The 20,006-nt window shown below is 40.2% G+C and overlaps 1 protein-coding gene across 1 annotated transcript; it reads right to left on the bottom strand.

The window, feature by feature from the left end:
- Positions 1-6,154: 6,154 nt before the first annotated feature.
- Positions 6,155-18,930, bottom strand: LOC113964831 (beta-Ala-His dipeptidase-like). Its single transcript, XM_027677559.1, has 11 exons — positions 18,899-18,930; positions 17,939-18,082; positions 15,216-15,378; positions 14,069-14,157; positions 11,954-12,154; positions 10,247-10,331; positions 9,547-9,707; positions 8,032-8,196; positions 7,701-7,842; positions 7,156-7,303; positions 6,155-6,285 (listed from the first exon to the last, which is right to left on the bottom strand). Exons 2-11 carry the CDS (start codon positions 18,011-18,013, stop codon positions 6,180-6,182), a joined length of 1,335 nt encoding a protein of 444 aa, XP_027533360.1. The 5' UTR covers positions 18,014-18,082; positions 18,899-18,930; the 3' UTR covers positions 6,155-6,179.
- Positions 18,931-20,006: the final 1,076 nt, after the last annotated feature.

Below are 20,006 nucleotides of genomic sequence, written 5' to 3'. Positions count from 1 at the left end.
GTTGGAAAGCCTCATTACAACAGGCAATGACCTGCTTAGAAAGTTGTGGAAATGTCAGAATGACTTCTAAGTGACTTTAGAAAGAAGAGTCACACTGTAAGAACCAGATAATATAGAAATGCCAAAAATAATGTTTCACCATTGTTTCTGCATGTCAAAACTTCCTAGCAAACATTCTTTGTCAGCTCTCCCAGTCTGTATGTACATCCAGGGTTGCCCCACCCCAAGTGCAGAATCCAGCACTTGCCCTTGTTGAACTTCATATGGCTGGTGATTGCCCATCCGTCTTAATTTGTCAAGGTGTCTCTGCAGGGCCTCCCTGCCTTCAAGGGAGGCAACAGCTCCTCCCAGTTTGGTATCATCTGCACACTTGCTTCGTATCCCTTCCAGTCCTGAGTGCAAGTCATTTATGAAGATGCTGAAGAGCACAGGGCCCAAGATGGAGCCTTGCTGAACCTCACGTGTAGCAGTATACAGGAAAATATTTGCTACATGTTTGTTAAAATTACCTGCACCATGGAGATGTTCTTGATACACAATTCTGAAGAATGAAAGTGAGAAGGTCACTGAAATATTTGGCAGTAGAGCTAAGTAGACAAATATGCACTCTGTTAACATGGAACTGTTCATATTTTTCTATTCATATATTTGTTTAAAATATTTATCTAGTGACATACCTCTTAAAGGGCATTTTGTTTCTGCATCTTAAAATACAGACATACAGGGAGTTGGACTCGATCCTTATGAGTCCCTTCCAACTCTAGATATTCTATGATACAAGCTATAAATTTGAAAATCAATTAAGCTTCACCTTGGGACAATAAGTATAGGCAAAGTACAACTTTTGTTGAGTTCTGACCAATTCCATAGTTCTAGAAAAGAAGTCTTCTAAAAAACAGATGTATTTGAGAAAGCAAGTAGAAAGGAGAAAGGGTAAGAAACTCCAAAAGTTTTATGACGGTCTTAGAAAATCCCATGGTGGAAAATAGGTAGCAGTGACTGTTGTGGTTAGCAGAGAGGACAGTCCCTGGAGGTAGGTGAGAACGAGGGTCCACAGTTACATATACTTACCCATATTTGAGTTTTGCACACACAGGCACCCCATGGACCCAATGGTGAGCCACACAGAGATGAGTTGGGGACACCAAACAGGATCTATGAAATGAGAAGATTGTGTTCAGGACTTTTTTCATGCATTAGTATTTAACTTTACAAGTTATTTGCAGGTGGAATTTTCCAGCCGGAGCAAGGGAACTTGTGGGTCTTCAATAGCACCAGCCCCTGTGACACAGGCTCCTGTGTCACTGGTAAAGGCACAGTTGCACAATCTTCCCTGTCTAAACATGAACTATGAACATTCTTAACTAACAAGGCGTCTTATTACATTTTGTGAAACAAGCTAAATGCTGTCTTCTGAAAAGAATAACTATCAGGAGTCAAAGTCAAGCTTCTTGGGAGTAATGTTACTGAAAAGGAAAACCATAACTACATGAGTAAGCCTAATCTTCCACTTTCACAGGCTAAGCAGATGATGACCTGTTTAGTTCTCAGTCTCAGGAGGGCTGCTTAATTCTATGCCTTGAGCTCCTATTGTCAGCATCTTATTCTCTTTGATTTTAGCTGACACGTTTTTTAGTCTTCTCTTTTGAAACATTACTTAAAGATTAAAAGCTGTATTTATCTAATATAAAAAAGCAACTTGCACACTTAAACCCGCTGATTTTAAGTGGAAATGAAAATATTCTAATTCATTCTTTCACATTAATTATCAGTACGAAAATATGCTCCCACTCGTGAATGTTCCATTCTCTACAGCCTAAAAAAAGGGAAGACTTGGGACAATGTACTAGGGAGACAGGCAGACCTCGACCAGCTACATATAGGCACTTCATGCTATTAGATGTGCTCTGGGGCATTTGGCCACTCCACTGGCAGTGTTCACACAGGACCCAAGTAGTGTCTGCCATCCTAGAGACATATTTCTCAGGTACTGTAGGACATCCCCAGTGTCATTAGGCTTGCTAATAATCATAATTCATTGAAAGCAGCCCTGCAGAGAAGGACTTAGGGGTTTTCTGTTGGATGAAAAGCTGGACGCGAGCCAACAGCGTACACTTGCAACGCAGAATGGCAGCTGCATCAAAAGCAGCATGGCCAGCAGGTCGAAGGACATGATTCTCCCCCTCTATTCTGCCCTCCTGAGACCCCCACCCCATCTGGGGTCCTCATGACAAGAAGGATGTGGACCTCTTAGAATGAGTCCAGAGGAGGGCCACCAAGCTGATCAGAGGGATGGAGCACCTCTCCTGCAAAGACAGGCAGAGAAAGTTTGGGCTGTTCGGCCTGGAGAAGGGAAGGCTCTGGGGAAACCTTGTATCAGCCTTCCAGTACTTAAAGGGGACCTATTAGAAAGATGGGGGACAAACTTTTTAGCTGGGCCTGTTGCAATCGGACACAAGAGATAATGGTTTTAAATTTAAAAAGTGTAGGTTTAGACTAGATATATGAACAATTTTTTTTGCAATGAAACGCTGGCAGAGGTTGCCCAGAGAAGTGGTTGATGCCCCATCCCTGGACATATTTAGGGTCAGCTTGGACAGGGCACTGAACAAACTGATCTAGTTTATCCTGCTCATTGCAGGGGGCTTGGATTAGATGGCTTCCAAAGGTCTCTTCCAGCCCAAACTATTCTATGATTCTATGATCTTTAAGGACCCTTCCAACCCAAACCCTTTTATGATTCTACAATCAAGTCTTCATATCTCTGTCAAGCTGTCAAAGATACAGATGCTGCTGTTGGACATCTCCACAAAGTTGTTTCCCCCTTATTCAATCCTTAGTAAGAAAAAATCAGAATAAACAAGATTTTCTTTTTTAAGTCAGTGACTGGATTAGATCTTGCAAGTGTACATGTACATGCACATAGCTACATACGTGCACATGTACACACACAAAGTGTACCTACCATTTCTGTAGTTAGGTGGTCAGGGTTTGAGACTATCTAATATTCTATGACATGGGATATGGCATATCTAGAATAAGGTTAACAAAGGAAGCGAACTTTAATCCTATTTCTAACACTATTATTGGAGAGTTATCTTTAACTTACTGTGGCAACAAATCGCTGTTAATGCAACCAAGAAGTAACATTGCTAGAAATGTTGTATAACAGTACAGACCTTAGAAAAATGCACACTTTTTTTTTTTTTCAAAAGGCTGATGAGATGCTGCAAAATCTATGAAAAAAAAGGAAAAGACAGGGTGGATACACATTCTTGATCTAAGAGGGAACTAGTAGCTCTGGATACCCCTGTGGGCATGAGTGGCTTCCCCAGTGCTTTCTTTCATGGCTAGGAGAAATTGAAATTTTCTGCTATTTATCTCCTCTGGGACTGAAGGAGGCATGGAGATGGTCTGCATAATTCATTGGTCCCACTGTTTCACCCACATGGTTTTAATTTGACAGTAAGTGGCTATTTTAGAGCACAACCTTATTTCAGTGCACTGTTCTGATGGTGTCTGTGCTTATAAAATGATGCTGTCTTTGTTGACTATATTCTGTTTGAGATTCCGAAGAAAATTTCCATAGAAAATACATAACCCCTTCAGTTGTGCTTTGTAATGTTGTAGAACACATAGACAGCATGTATTGTAGTGATATTTCAGAGCAGTTATATTTCTAGAAACACAGTCTGCATACCTCTTTCATGAAGAAATCTGCTACCTCCATCTCACCAAGCTTTCTACTCTTCGGCCCGAAGTGTCATGTTGATGAGCAGCAGATTCTTTCAATGCTTGTTGAAGCTTATTTGTAAAGCCATTGCAAATCCAGAGATTGCAATGTTTTATGTCAATGATATGTCTTCAAACACTTCAGCAAAATTCACTTATGTACCTCTATGGTGTGATAGCTTTCAAGCATGGACCAGTCTGCCCTGAGTCCTGTGCAGATATTGGAATACTCACCCCTGCAGCATTTGTTACGGTGCTGGTTCCTAAAATTGTTTCAACAGGTGAAGGGAACTGAGAGACTGCAGAGGACTTGTTCTACAAGTTGATGATGCGCAAACCAGAATCTTCTGATCTTTGGGCTTTTGGTCCTTGTCTTGGAGTCTTCTCTCTTGACATGAGGACAAAAAGTTACATTGCAGTTACACAGTCTGCAGTGCCAACACGAGTAAGAGACTGAGCAGAGTCCTTCTCATCTCCTTGAACACGGCCAGCAGCCAGCATCCATAATCAGCTCTTACAGCTGAACTGTCTCACAGCCCCAAGTAGGTCTGAAAATGGGTGTTTATTGAGAATGTGATTTGAAACCTAAGTGGCCTAGATTATAACTGTTCCCAGATGTCTTAAAAGGCCAGCTACTTTTATGCACTTCTCCTAGGAATTTCATGGGACCTACTGAAAATCAGAAGCTTATTTATTTATGTTTTTTAATTCAGCCAAGGCTTTTGTCCTAATATGTGACCAATACATCTGTTCTTGAACAAGCAGCAGTCACAAGTATTGAGGCCATGTTACTGAGAACACAGCTGCGTTGGGCAGGGCACGTCTCCAGGATGAAGGACCACCGCCTCCCTAAGATCCTGCTTTATGGTGAACTTGCCACCGGTTGCCGCAAGAGAGGAGCCCCAAAGAAAAGATACAAGGACTCCCTGAAACAACATCTCAGCCTTGGCCACATTGACCACCATAACTGGTCTACTCTGGTCTCCAATCAGGAGGTCTGGAGGCACACCATCTATAACGCTGCTGATGCTTTTGAGAAAGCGCGCAGGATCACCCTTGAGGAGAAAAGACAACGCAGAAAGAATCGTGCCTTGCAGAATATACCATCTAAGGAGTCTTTCTGCTGTGCCTTTTGCAACCGGACATGTCTATCTTGTATTGGCCTTTTTAGCCACCAATGCGCTTGAGACAAACGTGGGTAGAGCCCTTCCCAAATCTTCGTTCGCGAAGCCTAGCCATGATTAATTCAGCCAAGGCTTTTGTCCTAATAACTTCCCACATTATCTATTCATATAAGTTATATGCAGTACAATATTCCCTTCTATAGATTACACATCCACATCTTTATTCTTGGGGGTTTTTGCAAGGAGGTAGCAGGAGAGAAAGGAAAGATCCCAACTACTTTCTGTAATTTAATAATGTCATTTTTTTAACAGTAGGGATAAAACAACTGGTTCAGTTGGTTTGGTTGTGTGTGAATTAACTACATTAGAGTAAAAATCACAATCTGAAGTTTAAAAAAATCTAGATTTGAATTGGGTGCTTTGTGCTGGATGTTTTGCCTAAACAGCAAACAGAGCTCCCAAACAGTGTTTCCTATTCAAAATATATAATTTGCATTTGGTTTAGTCATCAATGTAAACTGTTGCTTTGAAAGTAATTAACAACAAACGGTTGCTAAAACACTCTTTTGAGGACAGACTTTGGCCAGAACAGATGATTACAAAAACTTTTGTCTACTGTACAAAAAGAAAATCCATGAAGGAAACATTATTTAGTGATTCTTAAAACTGCTCACAGCACAGTAAGAGGAGATTTGGATGAAAAGAAAGACAGAATCCAGACCTGGAAATGTTTATTTACTATTGCAGTTCTATTGACCTCAGTGATTATACCCATAAATAGATCTTAATAGGCAAGTCTTCACATCAAATTCAACAAACCAATTCTATTGCATTTCCTATTTAAAACCTTCTATGAAGGACAGGGAAGAGATTAATTGGGTAGTGGATCTTTCTTCAAAGAATTACATAAATGAAATTTTGTATATAGTTAGGAGGAAACTACAGTGTTGTATATTGCTTATATTCAGAAACTGGAATATGAGCTAGGCAGCATGAAGGTGGTGATACTACAAAACAGAAATAATTTTAATAAAACAGATGTAAAAATTCCCTTTGTCCTGAATTTTGAAACTAAATAACATCTTCCATTCAGCAAGAATGGATTATCCCTAACCCTATTTTATAGGATTGGGGATAAGATCACTTGATTGACCATATCACAGGTGTATGGCATTTAGAAGTATGCCAAGTAATAGCAAGGCATTTATTTTTTTTCCCCACTAATTCTTACCCACTGAATATGTGATTTATGTTTTTCCAGATCAGGAAGTTAGAAAGTTTAGGACTAAAACAGTGCTTTGCTGATTTTCTTGTGATCCTCTATCAGTTGTTAGTCTCTGTGTGGGAAGTTTCATGTAAGTGCCAATGTAGCTTTGATATCTCCAGGAAAAAGGCTGCAAACAATTTGGTTCCTTTAATAAAGTTGTGTCTGTGAAGAAGGAAAAAAAGACAATGAAGTCCGTCAGGCTGTTCTGCTCTTAGAATTAGCAATATAATCTAGTGAAGTTTTCAGAATCTTCAGAGGAATTTGCAAGTTTGGTAACCCCAAAAAAGGACCCAGTGCACAGAAATGCTGGACATCCTTCAATTTGGTAGTCCTGTGAAGGATTCACTTCTGAAAATTTTTCCAGTGTTACATCCCCAAATTGTTTTTGTCTGTAGCCATAAGTGTTGAGGCTGTAATGAGGGGAAACAGAAAGCAATTTGAGAATTACTGTAGTATTCTCCAGTTTCTGCAGTTCAGCATGAGCAGACTTGGAAGCTGCACAAGTGTTCAGGCAATATGTTGAATAGTGTCTTGCCATGGTGCCTCAAAGAATGAGCAGTGGCTATTTGTGCCAATTTAAGCTATGTTTTATATAATTACACTAGTTTTGGTCCCTGAAATATAGATACATCTTTATAGCCATTTTTACATAAAACAATCAAAATTTTTACATAGCCATGAGCCTGCATATCTACAACTCACATGCTTCAAAATAAATGCTGTGACAGAAGAGTGCCCATCCACATCACCATCTTTCAGACTAGAGGCAAATTTCATTGCCAGTGAAATGAAAATTGCCAGTGTGATGTATTTGAAGACTGTGTAGACAGTCAATGAAAAGCATATAGCAGTATGCAATAGATTGGGAATTTTGCTTTCTACTTAACATAGCAAAAAGTTTGCTGGAGACAGGAATTTTGGACTGTCAAATGCACGGTAAAGCTTCCCATCCAGCCATGGTCATTCATGGGTACCAAGGGACTTCAGTTCTCCTTCCTTCTCTAACAACACAAAGAGACAAATAAAAGAAACCTGCTTATTTGCTCATTCTGAGAGTGCTCCCCATCATCAGCTGCTCCAATTGGAAGCATCATCACACTTTTCTGCGTTATGGTCTGGAACATTCTGGCCACAGGAATTGTTGAACCATCACGAATAAAATCTGGGTCTTCTCTAAAAACTGAAATACATGGGAAGAATGAATTAATGATTAAATGAAACCAAAGTGCTTTTTTTCTGTTACCATATATTTAGGCAGATAGCTGATACTAAGACCTTCTAAGTAGAAATGGTTTTGAGTGTGTAGCCAACTGATTTCACAAATCAGCTGTACTCCACAAACCTCTGGTTTCCTATCAGCACAAAAATAAGTAAATGAGGTTCTTTTGGCTACTCCTATTAAACATGCCCCAGTTTAGCAAGGTGTGAAAGATGTTGCTGACTTGTTCTATCAAAATCAATGAGATTATGGGGGTAAGGGGCTGTAGCACTGAATTGGGAAACCTCTTTTTCTCTGTTGATTCCCCTGCACACCTGCAGACACATTAGGAAGTGAAAAAAAAAAAGAAGGAACACACCTGTTTTTATTGCCCTTCTTGCTGCTTTATATGATAGATCATTAACATCAGCAAGCCAGGGCTTTGAACCCAAAGGCGTAGATACTTTCAGTTTGTTTGGACTGGTCCTCTTGGAAAAGACACCCTTCAAGTGTTCCACCACCTGCAGAGAAAACACTTTGCAGTCAGAAGCTTTCATCTTCCTGCAACTCAAGCTTATACCCACATTCCCACTTCTCTTGGAAACAAATCAGTGCTAGAAACATTCAGTTTACTGCAAGTCAAAATTTGTGAGGTGCTAAGAGGGACCTAGTTTACACAAGAGAGGCCAAAGAAAAGGTTTGTCTCTTACCTGTTGTTTCACAACCAAAAGGTCCATGTGGGGGACCTGACGAATTGAGAATTTGCCAATTTCTTTTGCTGGAATTACCGTTTTAATTCCTGGTTCATGAAAAGCTCCTTCAATCCCATGAATAGAGAGAGAAGGGTAACACCACAGGTGTAGAAGTATTTCTTCCTTCAGAAAACCTTGTTTGAAAATATGAGGGATAACACTGAGCTATTCACTATATAGTTTATATAAACTAATGTGAAGAAACAAGCTTTTACCATCCTAAAATTTGTATTTGGAGACCTCTGTATTTTAAAGATGTTTGATTTTTAATTTAAACCCATGCACATATATTTTCATTTTAAAAAAATACTACTACTTTGAGTCATAGAAAGATTTGGATGATAACAATTTTTCATGCCAAATTAGAGAAACGGAGCATTATCTTAAAGTATCTTGATAGTAAATTTTTCTAGTGCAAAGTAGAATCAGAACAAGTTCTGATCTGACTGTTTGTTTATCCCAGAACTAATCATGGGAAAAACCTCTCAGCCAGACCTCTCGTAGATGATATCAGTGAAGAAATTCTACTAAAGAACATTAAATAATACAATAGGTAAGATGATAATTTTCAGTAACCAAGTTTTTCTGGAGAAGATGGAGAGCGGAAAGAAAATTATTATTCTAAGGAAGATAGGAGAAATATATGAATTATTAACTGGTCTTCATGCACCTCAAGGTGCTGCTGCTTTCCTTCTACTCCTGTTTTGAGATTAGATCTTTATCTACACATAAAATTTGCACCACTTCATCCTCATATAGGTAAAGTATCAAAACTCAGATGGTGTAGTTACATTATACTTTTGTATTACTGATTATTACAGTCTAGGTTTAGCTTTTTCATGGAAATAAAAGCATCCACGTTAGTACATCTTATACCAGTATAATTATGTCAGTGATAAAAAAATTAATCACTCCTTTCCCCCAGCTCCTACTCTTGTGCAGAGAGATGTTTCAAAGCCAGCCTTTACCTGCTGGTTTTTATTTAGAATATAATTTTTAATTTGCTGGTAAGGAGAGGCTTATAGCTTTGGATGCTTTTTTTGGCAGACATCAAAATCTGTGTTAAACAAATAAAACCCATGCAAAACATACCTCCCTAAAGCTGCCTCCTGTTTTTCAGAGCTGAATACAACTTCTTTCCTACTATGTAACCTAAATACAGACATTTTACGCTTATTTTGTTTGGCTGGTTAGGCTTGACAGGAGAGAAGGGGTAGGCAATGAAGGGAGAGCAGTACTGTTAGTTTTGCATTATTCCTTTTCATTGCTTATTCATATTTCATATCACTTTCCCCAGATGCAGTGCCTTATATCTTCAGCAGACTAATTTTATTTATCTTTTACTTCTCAGTGCTACTTTATTTTGAGTTTGCCATTGACTGAAAATATCTTTCAGTTTGGCTTTATACATAAATGCTACAAATGAGTGATTTAAATTCTTTCTGCAGAGTATTTATGCAGATTTTTTGTTACCTTGGTGCCAAAGATGAATTTTTTCACACCACTATTATTTTTATGCTCCTCTAGATCAAATTCAATCAATTCATATAATTTCCTCTCCTCCTCTCTCAGGGCAGCAATGCTGTCATATATTCCAGGGATCTGAATACGACCTGTAGGATCCACAAGGCTGTCTACAAAATAAGATAGAGATATCAGTACAAGTGGAACCTCTGTCTTCCACTTGGCAGCAATAACACCTTTTTGCTTCTACCTAGCTCTTTACCAAATTAGTAAACCCAACAACTAACAACTGTTTGCATCCATCAAACTTGATGTATTTTCGTATTTATTAAAAAAACTACTGAGCTGCTGTTTGTGTGTAGTGTGTGGTATGTCAGCCCAGCTTCTGACATGAAAACATCATCCTGAGACACAAATCATCATTGAAAAGCCAGGTTTTGTTATATGTGTATGTATTAAACTTGCCAGCAATCCTTAAATGTTCTTAATTGACACATGACTGACATCAGCTTAACATGTTTGAAGTCCTGGCCTTACTGGGGATGTTCCCTTCCTCAGCTGCTGTCACCATAGCTATGTTGAGGTTTGGAAATCTTCCTTCAATTAGACTTGCCTTATTCAGGTCAATTAAACATGGTACTGATCTTTGTTAGGCTGATCCCTAGCCACTGCTTCCCAGTTACTCACGAGCAGTGGTGTGTGTTATTACCCAGCAGAGCTATCAGATCCATCAGCAGCTCATGAATGATGCCTCCAAAAGTTCTGGAGTGAAGGTCTTTGCTGCCACATTCAACCTGTACCAAAAATACTGGTTACATATAAACGCTCGCCACCTTATTCTTGTGTGAGTGTTTGTTGTCCACAGAGACTGGTGGTTTCAGTTTTTTAAATGAGACCATAAATGAATAGAAATGATTATTTGTTTCTATTTATAAAATGGAAAACATGGAAAACATCATGTCAGGAACAATACACTTTGGTAAAGAGAAATGAGGCTCTGTTGTCAACCACTAGAGAGAGAAATTCAGCTGTCTATAGCACTTACACATTTCAGAGAATCACAGAATATGCTGAGTTGGAAGGACCCACAAGGATCATCAAGTCCAACCCTTAGCCCTGCCCAGGACCATCCCCAAGAGCCACACCATGGGCCTGAGAGTATCATCCAAATGCTTCTTGAACTCTGTCAGGCTTGATGCTGTTACCACTTCTCTGGGGAGCCTGTTCCAGTACCCAACCATAAGGATTCCCTTCGATTCCCTCTTTTGCTTCAGTAAGATTAAATACATCATGAGTGAAACAGTTGCATATTACTGTTTCTAACATTGGAGAATAAATTCTTCGAGGTGTCTATCCTTTTTATTTAATGCAAAATCTTCATAACAAAGGCAAGAATGTATCCTAATTGTTTTATATTAAGAATATATGTCCAACCTTCATTCCAAATTGCAACAAATAAAAATTTATAGGTCTCTTGAATCATATGGCTTTAGAATAGAGGCATTTGCGTTATTAAATAAGTTTTTTCCACACACATTTTGATACTTGAGTTTATCATAAAATATTTTCCTGCAATGAACTTGTTTATTCTTCTCAAAACCTCATTACAGCCAACTGTCTAGTAGCAGGCAGAGATAATTTTTGTTGTTTTAATAGCATCATTTTTCTTAACCAAGATTTAGAAGAATTGAATCAAGGCTGCCAAGGCTCTTTTGGTTAAAAAAAAAATTCATTCTTTTTCAGGCATAAAGGTTAATGCAGATTTTCCTTTAGTTCTCGGGTTCTGTAATCTTCTCTCTGAATTCCTTTTATGCTTCATCAGGAAGCATTTCCAGATGAGAAATTTCTGCTCCTCATTTTACAGTAGCTCACGTTGGCTGCTAAATATAGCACGTTGGCTACAGTGCACTTTTATTCATTCCTGTCAATGCTTACAAAAATCTTGTGTGGCTTTTAAACCCAAACATCCAGATAAACTGAGTTCCTTTAGGCAGATTCATTGCACTAAGCAGTATCTGCTGCAAAAGGGCAGAGCAGCAGAAGAAATGGTTTTGGAGAGAGTTGGAGGGGGGAGGGGGGGTGTAGGAATGATGCTGCAAGAGAGCAGAGTTGATGTGCAGAGAGGAGGATGAGAAGAGAGTGGAAGAGTGGCAGGAGAGTAAAGGAATAGGAAAGGGATCAAGGGGAGATAGGTAAGTGGAGAAATGATGATTGAAGAGAAGTTAATGGAAGTAAATAAGGCTAATTGAACTGAAATGAAGGGGGAAATCTGTAGAAGCCAAAAAGGATGCAGAAGAAAGCTCTGTAATTGTAAATATTAAGCTTTCCCTCAGTCGTTCTCTGCATGTAGATGTAATTATGGCTACATCACTGCTCCCTGTCAGAGGCTCAGTTCAAATGAACCTGTGTCCTTTACCTCCACAAAGAAGCAGGCATTTCCCCGACTCCCATATGTAAGGGCAGGCTTCTTGTTGCTGAGCCAGAGGTTGTCCGAAATTACAATGTAATCAACATCAGAGAAAAAGCGCTGGTTTTCTTCTTCAAGTAAGTTTTCTAGCCCCAAGGACCCTGCTTCTTCCATGCCTTCAATTACAAACCTGAAGTTCACTGGCATAGCCTAAATTAATGTTAGAAAAGTCTGGGTGAGAAAAAAGCATTTTCAAAAATCAAAAAAATAAGCTTTAAAATAGGAGCAGACTGGCTTGATGTAACATTGTGTTAGGAAAAGAAGGATGTAGGATATATATCTTGCTTCAGTAGAACATCCAGTGATAGACACATATAGGTTCCCAGAAAAACTTGTTCTTTTCCTCATGTTTTTATCTACTTTTTGGTTTTGAAGGAGAGTGATATCTTTTTTGTGTGTTTTTTCTGAAAATTTTCTGGAATGTCTCATTGGGCTTTCTCTCAGAGCTATTCAATACTCTAATGGCTTTGGAAATTCTAAATGTGTAATAACAGTTGCATTTTCACAGAGTACTTCCTGCCTCTTGTATTTCCACTCTTACTGCCCATGCAGGAACCACTGGCTGTGGTTTTCCCAGCGTGTTTTCTATCACCAGATTTACATGGTGATAAAAATGTTGCCACTGATTCTACTATAACTGTCCTTTTAGCACTCATGAATTTGCATGCCTGCTGGTTGATACGGATGCGTTTCCAAGAATAATTAGGAGACCCTTTATTATGGAATAGTAGGAGTTGGAAACGCTGACACATCCGTAGGGGATATGAATTTCAACTTAGTTTCCTGTTACAATTCACTTTCTCATTGCAGTTTTTATGATGTTTTCTCTTTTGATTCAATGTTCAGATTAAAGGCAAGAACAAATGTGTAAAATAAAATGAACTTGTGTCACTGATGGTTCATTGACCAGCCACAAAAATTTTAGAAACAAACTGTTCATGAATATTGTTTGATGGCCTGTGGTGTTTTCTAGAAATGCTTCAAAAGACAAAGATTTCTTTTTGCTTGCTTGTTAAAATGTCAAAATACCTACATAGTGATTTGAAAAATTGGAAAGATGCATAAAGTCAGACCCACGACCATATCTACTTACAACAACTACTCTTTAGGCAAATAACATGTGTGTTTGCTTGCACTTAAGAGACACCGAGGTCTAGTCAGTACTATAGATGCAAGAAAAATGTGCTTTTCAGAACCCTGCAAGAGGACTTTAAAAAACCCCGACTTGATGCTCAATTTGTACCACAAAGTCATAGAAACGGCACAAAACTGTTCCTTAGCACTCTAAAAGAACATGTAGTGCAAATTCACCTTAAAGGATGCTAGTTAACCAAGTTATAAGTTTAAAATGTATGTTGGTTTAGCTTTGTATTGGGGATACAAGTATCCCAAAATTATTAAATGATTTGAAGATGACTATATTGGTCATTGTAATAATACAGGCAAATGTTTGTCCTTAGGATATGTCAGACTCTGAGTGATTGTATTGGTACTTGGTTAATGCACCCATTCAAAGCATTTCCTTTGATTAATCCATTGATGACATAACAGCCCCTTATGTAAGAGCATTTTTAGATAATTGTTCTCTTCATGCAGACACATAAAGTGAAGGTATCTTGTAGGCAGACAAAACCAAGGATCAGCAGAATGTAACAGGAGAGAGGAGTCTTCATGAACATTCTGTGATATCTGTTATTTTACCATTTTAAGTTCTCAAGAGAATAGGGTATCAAAGCTGTGTAATGTATGCAATGCATATTGAATGCTTCCCCATGGGTTTTCCTCCACAGGGCAATGACAGCAATACTGTATTTACATTGCATACAAATTGTTCAAAATAGAAATGCTTAAGGAAAAATTCTTACTGGAGTGAAACCAGTTGCCTAAATGCTGCAGTAGAAATAAGCTATTATTTCAAAATGTGTGTACTCTGTTGGGTCAAAGATGTATTGTCTAACTCACAGGAATGCAAATACATCCCTCCAGAGATTTAGTAAATAGTAAGAACTAATAATAATAATAATAATAATTAACAATAATAATGAAGTCCTCATTAATACCTACTAATTTCAAGGCTCTAAATGTTTCCACTTCATTTATCCAAGCTAAAACAGGTCCCTTATTGTCTGTTGCTCCACGCCCATAGAGGTTACCTTAAAAAGAAAAGAGGGATGTTTTTAAGCATTACTTCAATGTAATCAGAAAATTCCAGTGTCCACAGAAGCTGTAGTGATGTGTGAAGTGAGGTGAAGTGTTGAAAGATTCAGGATTTCATTGACTCATTTTATATATGGTGATGAGTGTTCAGGTGCTTCCCAATGGACTGGTGCACTTTTTTTTCATTTCCTTACTTTTATTTACATCATACTGTGGTTTCTATTGCCTGCCAATTTTTGAGCTTGAGTTTTTCCCTTTGGAACTGTTTGTTCATACCAGACATGCCTGAAGAATTTGCACAGTATGCAACTTCTAGACACATCAGCCAAACCAGGTAACAAGCAGCAAAAACCCTACAGATAAATGCCATGGCAGAAGCATGAAGCTACAAATCTAGGTATGCAACTTCTTTCTCAACTGTACAGTTATACACAGGGACAGATTTCAGTTTCATGTACACTGATAAACTTCTGTAGCAGTCCCCACTGGATACACTGGAGTAATTCTCCTGCCACCACTGGATACACCAAATGTGGCAGGAGAATTACTCCAGTAAGGCTGTTTGGAATTGGTCCCAGCTGATGAGAAAGGGTGACCTAATGTTTATAGCATAGGTCTGGGAATCAGGATTTCTGAGGTCTTACTTAGCTGCTGACCTTGTCATTTTTATTCCTTTAGTCAGCTGACTGCAGTGGAAGGATGATTACATTAAAGGGGGGGAAAGGGGGGCTCATGTTCTTCCACCACCAATGCTCTTTAGTTCCAGTGTGGCAGGTGGAAGTACTAAAGTGGCATGAAGCGAGAGTAGGAGGTGTGAGGGAGGATAATGGTTGATGCAAAAATCCAACAAGAATTTTTAAGCAGAAATGGATTTTCTATTGAACACTCTATAAAGCAGCTGTAACATCCCGAGGCTCCTCCACACCAAATATTAGGCAAGATTTCCACTGGAGAATTCCTCATGCTTTGGTTAAATATACAAGAAGCCTCCTCCCACTCAGAATCTCAGTCGTGTATTCAAATAATGCTAAAAAACTTAAGATTATGTACACACCATTGATTTCAGTCAGTGTGTAAGGGTCAGTGTTCCAGCCATCTTCCTTTTTGGCAGGCTGCACATCCACGTGACCATAAAAACATATGGTGAGGTTTTGTGGATCCTTCCCCAGTTCCCCAAGAATCACAGGAGGCAGTGGGAGGTCCTGGCCATCAGGCAACTGGGGAGAAAGCAATGAAGAAAAAAAAACCCTTTGAAAATAAATGTACAAAAAGCCCTGGAAATCTCAGTATTGAAAATACTTCTACATTCTCAATTGGCTTTGATTCCATTAGGTGCACAAATTTGACTGGATCCTGCTCTAACCTATTCAGAGAAACTAAGATTTTTTTTCCCCACCTGTTTAGATTCTGCAAGGACTTTATGGAGCTCTTCTAACATTTTATTGTCAAAAATGCCCTTCTTACTAAACTCTTACTTCCCAGCACCGGAGAAGACAGAGCTGAATGCGTGCTAGAGCGTCTGTTGTGACACTGAAATAGTCAAAAGCTATACAAATTAATTTGGGGTTTGATTTCACCACAGATAGAGAGCAGGAGGCCTATAGCCTCAAATATAGAAACAAAATAAAGTGTTGCTGGCAGGAAGCAGCAGCAGCTATGTCAGACTGATTTGAAAACAGGTTAAGGCTCTAAACTAATCCTGTAATGTACCTGTGTGCAGAACAGAGTTCCTCACGGCCCAATTGCTTTCTTTATCAAACTACATAACCTGAAATATTAAAGTGTTGCTGTACTATAAGTTCCTTGAGCCAAGACTCTCAGAATCCTCCCCAGAAGCCTCAGAAAAAGGAAAAGGGAATCACTACTATTGAACTTTTGAATTCCTGTTAGAGTAGAAATGTCTGCCCAGGGCAGAAAAGAGCCCCCAGCTACAGTAAGGTAAGTAAATTAGAGACAAAGATTTCTCAGAGATTAATTTTTGCTTTCCAACAATCATTAAGAAAATAGCTTGCATCATTTGCCGGAAGCTCCCAAAGCCAACGATGATACCTGTCATGGTTTTAGCAAGGCCCAAAATCCAGTTCTGATTCCTAGCCTCCCCCCCTCCCACATCTCAACCCCATGTGAGATGGGTTTTCCAGACAAAAACACGAGACTCAATATGGGGGGAAGGAATATATTACAAAGACTATACAAATAAATAAATACTATAATACACTACATACAATCTTAACTCTATATCTATCTCTACCATGACAATAATATTTACAATGGGCCAAATCTCTTCTCCCTCCAGATAAAAGTCCAGGAGAGAAGAAGAAGAAAAGACCCCTTCCAGTCTCTGAGCAGCAGGTCTCTCTCTAGGCAGCAGGCTCTCTTCTTCTCTTCCAGGCAGCAGTAGTAGTTGCTGGCTCTCTGCCAGCACACACGAGGGGGTCTCCAAGCCCCTCGGCCCTCCATCCTCAAAACGGGGGTCTTTCCATGGGCTGCGTAACCCCAGACATGGCCGCTACACCACGGTCATATCACGAAGCACAGGGGTCTTCGTGACAGTCTGGTATCCTCAGGGGAAATCAAGCCCCTGTGCAGAGCTCCCATGCTCTGACTCAAAGATGGCTGCCAGCTTCTCTGAAGCTGCAGCAAGGGGGGGGGGGGAAGCCCAAGGTCACCCCCTCCACACACATTCCTTTGGCCGTCCTGGCTTTAGCTCTCAGGACAGTCTGAGCTTCTTGCTCCTCTCTGTAGTGCATACTGCACTCCAAGACTCTTCCAAGTGAGTCCAATCATCCTCCTCTCTCTCAGAGGAATCTCCAGTGAGTTTGGGGGGTTGGGTTATCCAATTCTTACCCCGAAACTCTGTTCCTGCTGCTGGCTCAGTCCTCTTTCAGGTGCTGCCTTTCTGCTTTCCTTTCTCCTCAGACATCTCTGTGTCTTCCATGCAGCATACTGGCTTATGTTCCTCCTTCTGGTCCTTATCAGTTGGCTCTTTGCCACTGCTCTTCGGACGCTGCTGTCCCTGCTACTCTGTCACCCACTCGCAGTGGAGAAAACTCCTTCAGCATCTCAGACACAAGCACTTAGTTCAGTTCTGAGTCCCTGCAGCCCCCCAACCGGGGCTGGGAGGGGGGCAGAGGCCCCCAAGGGGCCGGAGCCCCTTCTCCTCGTGGCCTCTACAACATGGCCACCTCTTCTTCTTACAACAAGTACCACTGCTTCTTTTCCGGTCTCCAGAGATATGTTTATATTTTGCAGGAGCACTGATTGGGTCAAGCCCCAAGGGTCACCACCCCCTGGGGGTTACCACTTTCCTAGTTTCAGGGGGAAAACCTGGCTCAAACCACTACAATACCTTAGATAGATAACTCTTTCTGTCTGACAATATTTTCCTTGCAAAAGCTGCCTCTCTAATATAGAGACTTCGGTGATGAATGATGCATTAATGCCCACGCTTCGCTACTGAGAAAAATGGGAAAACATTTTTTTTTCACCAGTTTTTCTGGTGAAAAACTCAGTCCTTTTACTTTTGCAAACTGCTTCCCTGCAGTTAAAAGTATCAAACTCCCTGCTGCAGAGAACATCTGTTTGCATTTGGATTGTCTGGACAGTCTGGGGAGGGACTGATTTCAGCAGATATCGTGTAGTTACAGGACTATTGATAAATTGATAGCTAGCTACCAAAAATGTCATAATGCCATAACATACATATACATAGCACTGAATGCAATAGGTAGACCACATGCAAATATGATGATTTAAATCCAAGAATCAGACAAGCACCTGATGTGATCCCAAGTTTACTAAATTGACAGTGGCTCCCAGTGCTGCAAGTCTGTCTGCTGCCAACACCATCATTCGTACTACTTCTTTCCTCAGATCTGGTTAAACAGAATCACTTTCCACAGCCACTCATTCCTTAAGATTCTGCACAGGAAGAAAAATGCAGTTAGATGACCCAGAATGTTATAGTGTTTTGCCCTTGACATCAGAAATCTCACACTGGAAGATGGTTTCCTTTCTGTATCATCACAGCAATGCTGTAGATGCTCAGAGGTTTCAGAATAAAGATGAATTGCTTATATGTTTCCCCAGGGTTGGGATTCCTGATTTTCTAAACAGGGAGGGTGCTCACACTTAAGCATTCACATCATCAACCATGGATTTAAAATCCAGTAGAAGAGGAGGTAGATGCTGACTAGTTTACATTGTAGGAATTGCATCGTATACGAGCTACCTTAGTGGCCTTCATAGGGATTCAGAAGTGCTCATAGCTTTAAAGCACAACTGATACTGACTGGACTAATTATGTTTCTGCCTTTTCACAGCAGGCTGACAAAAATGAAAGCACAAACCAACATGGGACCAAGAATCCTCTCCTTGTCAAGAGCAAACATACAACAATCAGTTCTGATGTAAAGCAAGAGAGCAAGCATCCTATCTGGCTTGCATCTACCATGCCAGTGCATTTTGGCTTAGTGGAGCCTCTCTCTGCACCTGCTCAAAGGATGCCCACAACCATCTCTTTTGTGGAAGTCCATGCAAATCTCTCTTTCACCAGTAGGGTCCCCAGCACAGTCCATCCCCTTGTAACCTTGCTTTGTGAAGTGCATGTTGCACTCCTGGTGCCAGAACTGGAATGCTGCTCACTACCTGAGTGACAAACACTTCTCCAGAACTTAGAGCACAGGCCGCTGGAGTACCAGCTCTGTACTCACCATTTCATGACAATATAGTTCCTACCTCAATGAAATCACTTTGATGTGCATCAATGTACTGGAAGATCTCTATCTCCAGAGTTGAAGTGGATGAGGAAGACATTACTGCCTTAGTGAGCAATGCAGGGGTGAGCTGAATGCTATCTGAAAGTTTAGGATAAAGTTCAATATGTTAGAGACATCATGCACTTCTTTTCAGTGCTAGAAAGCACTAGAAAGCATAGACAATTACAAAGTGCTGATCCTATTTAAGTCTCATTTAATCTCTTCAATCCAGGAGAAAGGCTACCTTCAATATTTTTTCACATAAAACCTTCAATTGACTCATAGTCAAGTTGCTGAAACAAAAAATTGAAAAAATGACCAAAGAGTGAACAGCTTTACAGTTTCTACTTTATAAGTAAATTAGGGGAAATATTTTCAAAAGAAACATTTGTTGCATCAGTTTTCAATGCACAAATGTCAAATTGTATGTTCTGGGAAGACTTGTACCCAACACCAACAGCCCAGGGGACTCATCTCTCTTTCTTCATTTCCAGAATCATAGAACATCCTGAGTTGGAAGGGACTCACAAGGTTCATGGAATCCAACTTCTGGCCCTGCACAGGATAACTCCAAGAATCACACCATGTGCCTGAGAGCGTTGTCCAGACAGTTCCTGAACTCAGACAGGCTTGGTGCTGTGACCACTTCCCTGGGGAGCCTGTTCCAGTGCCCAGGCACTCTCTGGGTGAAGAACCTTTTCCTGATATTCAGTCTAAACCTCCCCTGACACAATTTCAGGCCATTCCCTTGGGTCACTGATCACCACAGAGAAGAGATCAGTGCTTGCCCTTCCATTTTCCCTCACAAGGAAGTTGTAGACTGCAACACGGTCTCCCCTCGCTCTCCTCTTCTCCAGGCTCAACAGACCAAGTAACCTCAGCTTTTCCTCCTGTGGCTTCCCCTCGAGGCCCTTCACCATCCTTGCTGCCCTTCTTTGGACACTATCTAAGAGCTTAATATCTTTCTTATATTGTAGTGCCCAGAACTGCATACTATAATCAAGGTGAGGCCGCACCAGTGCAGAGTAGAGCAGGACAATCCCCTCCCTCGATCAGCTGGTGATGTTTTTGTCTGATGCACCCCAGGA

This window comes from Neopelma chrysocephalum, unplaced genomic scaffold, assembly GCF_003984885.1.
Source record: "Neopelma chrysocephalum unplaced genomic scaffold, ASM398488v2 Primary Assembly neopelma1_22b, whole genome shotgun sequence".
In the NCBI taxonomy this organism is placed as follows: Eukaryota; Metazoa; Chordata; class Aves; order Passeriformes; family Pipridae; genus Neopelma; species Neopelma chrysocephalum.
The sequence above is the reverse complement of the archived record's forward strand: the minus strand, read 5'-3'. Positions and strand labels throughout refer to the sequence as shown.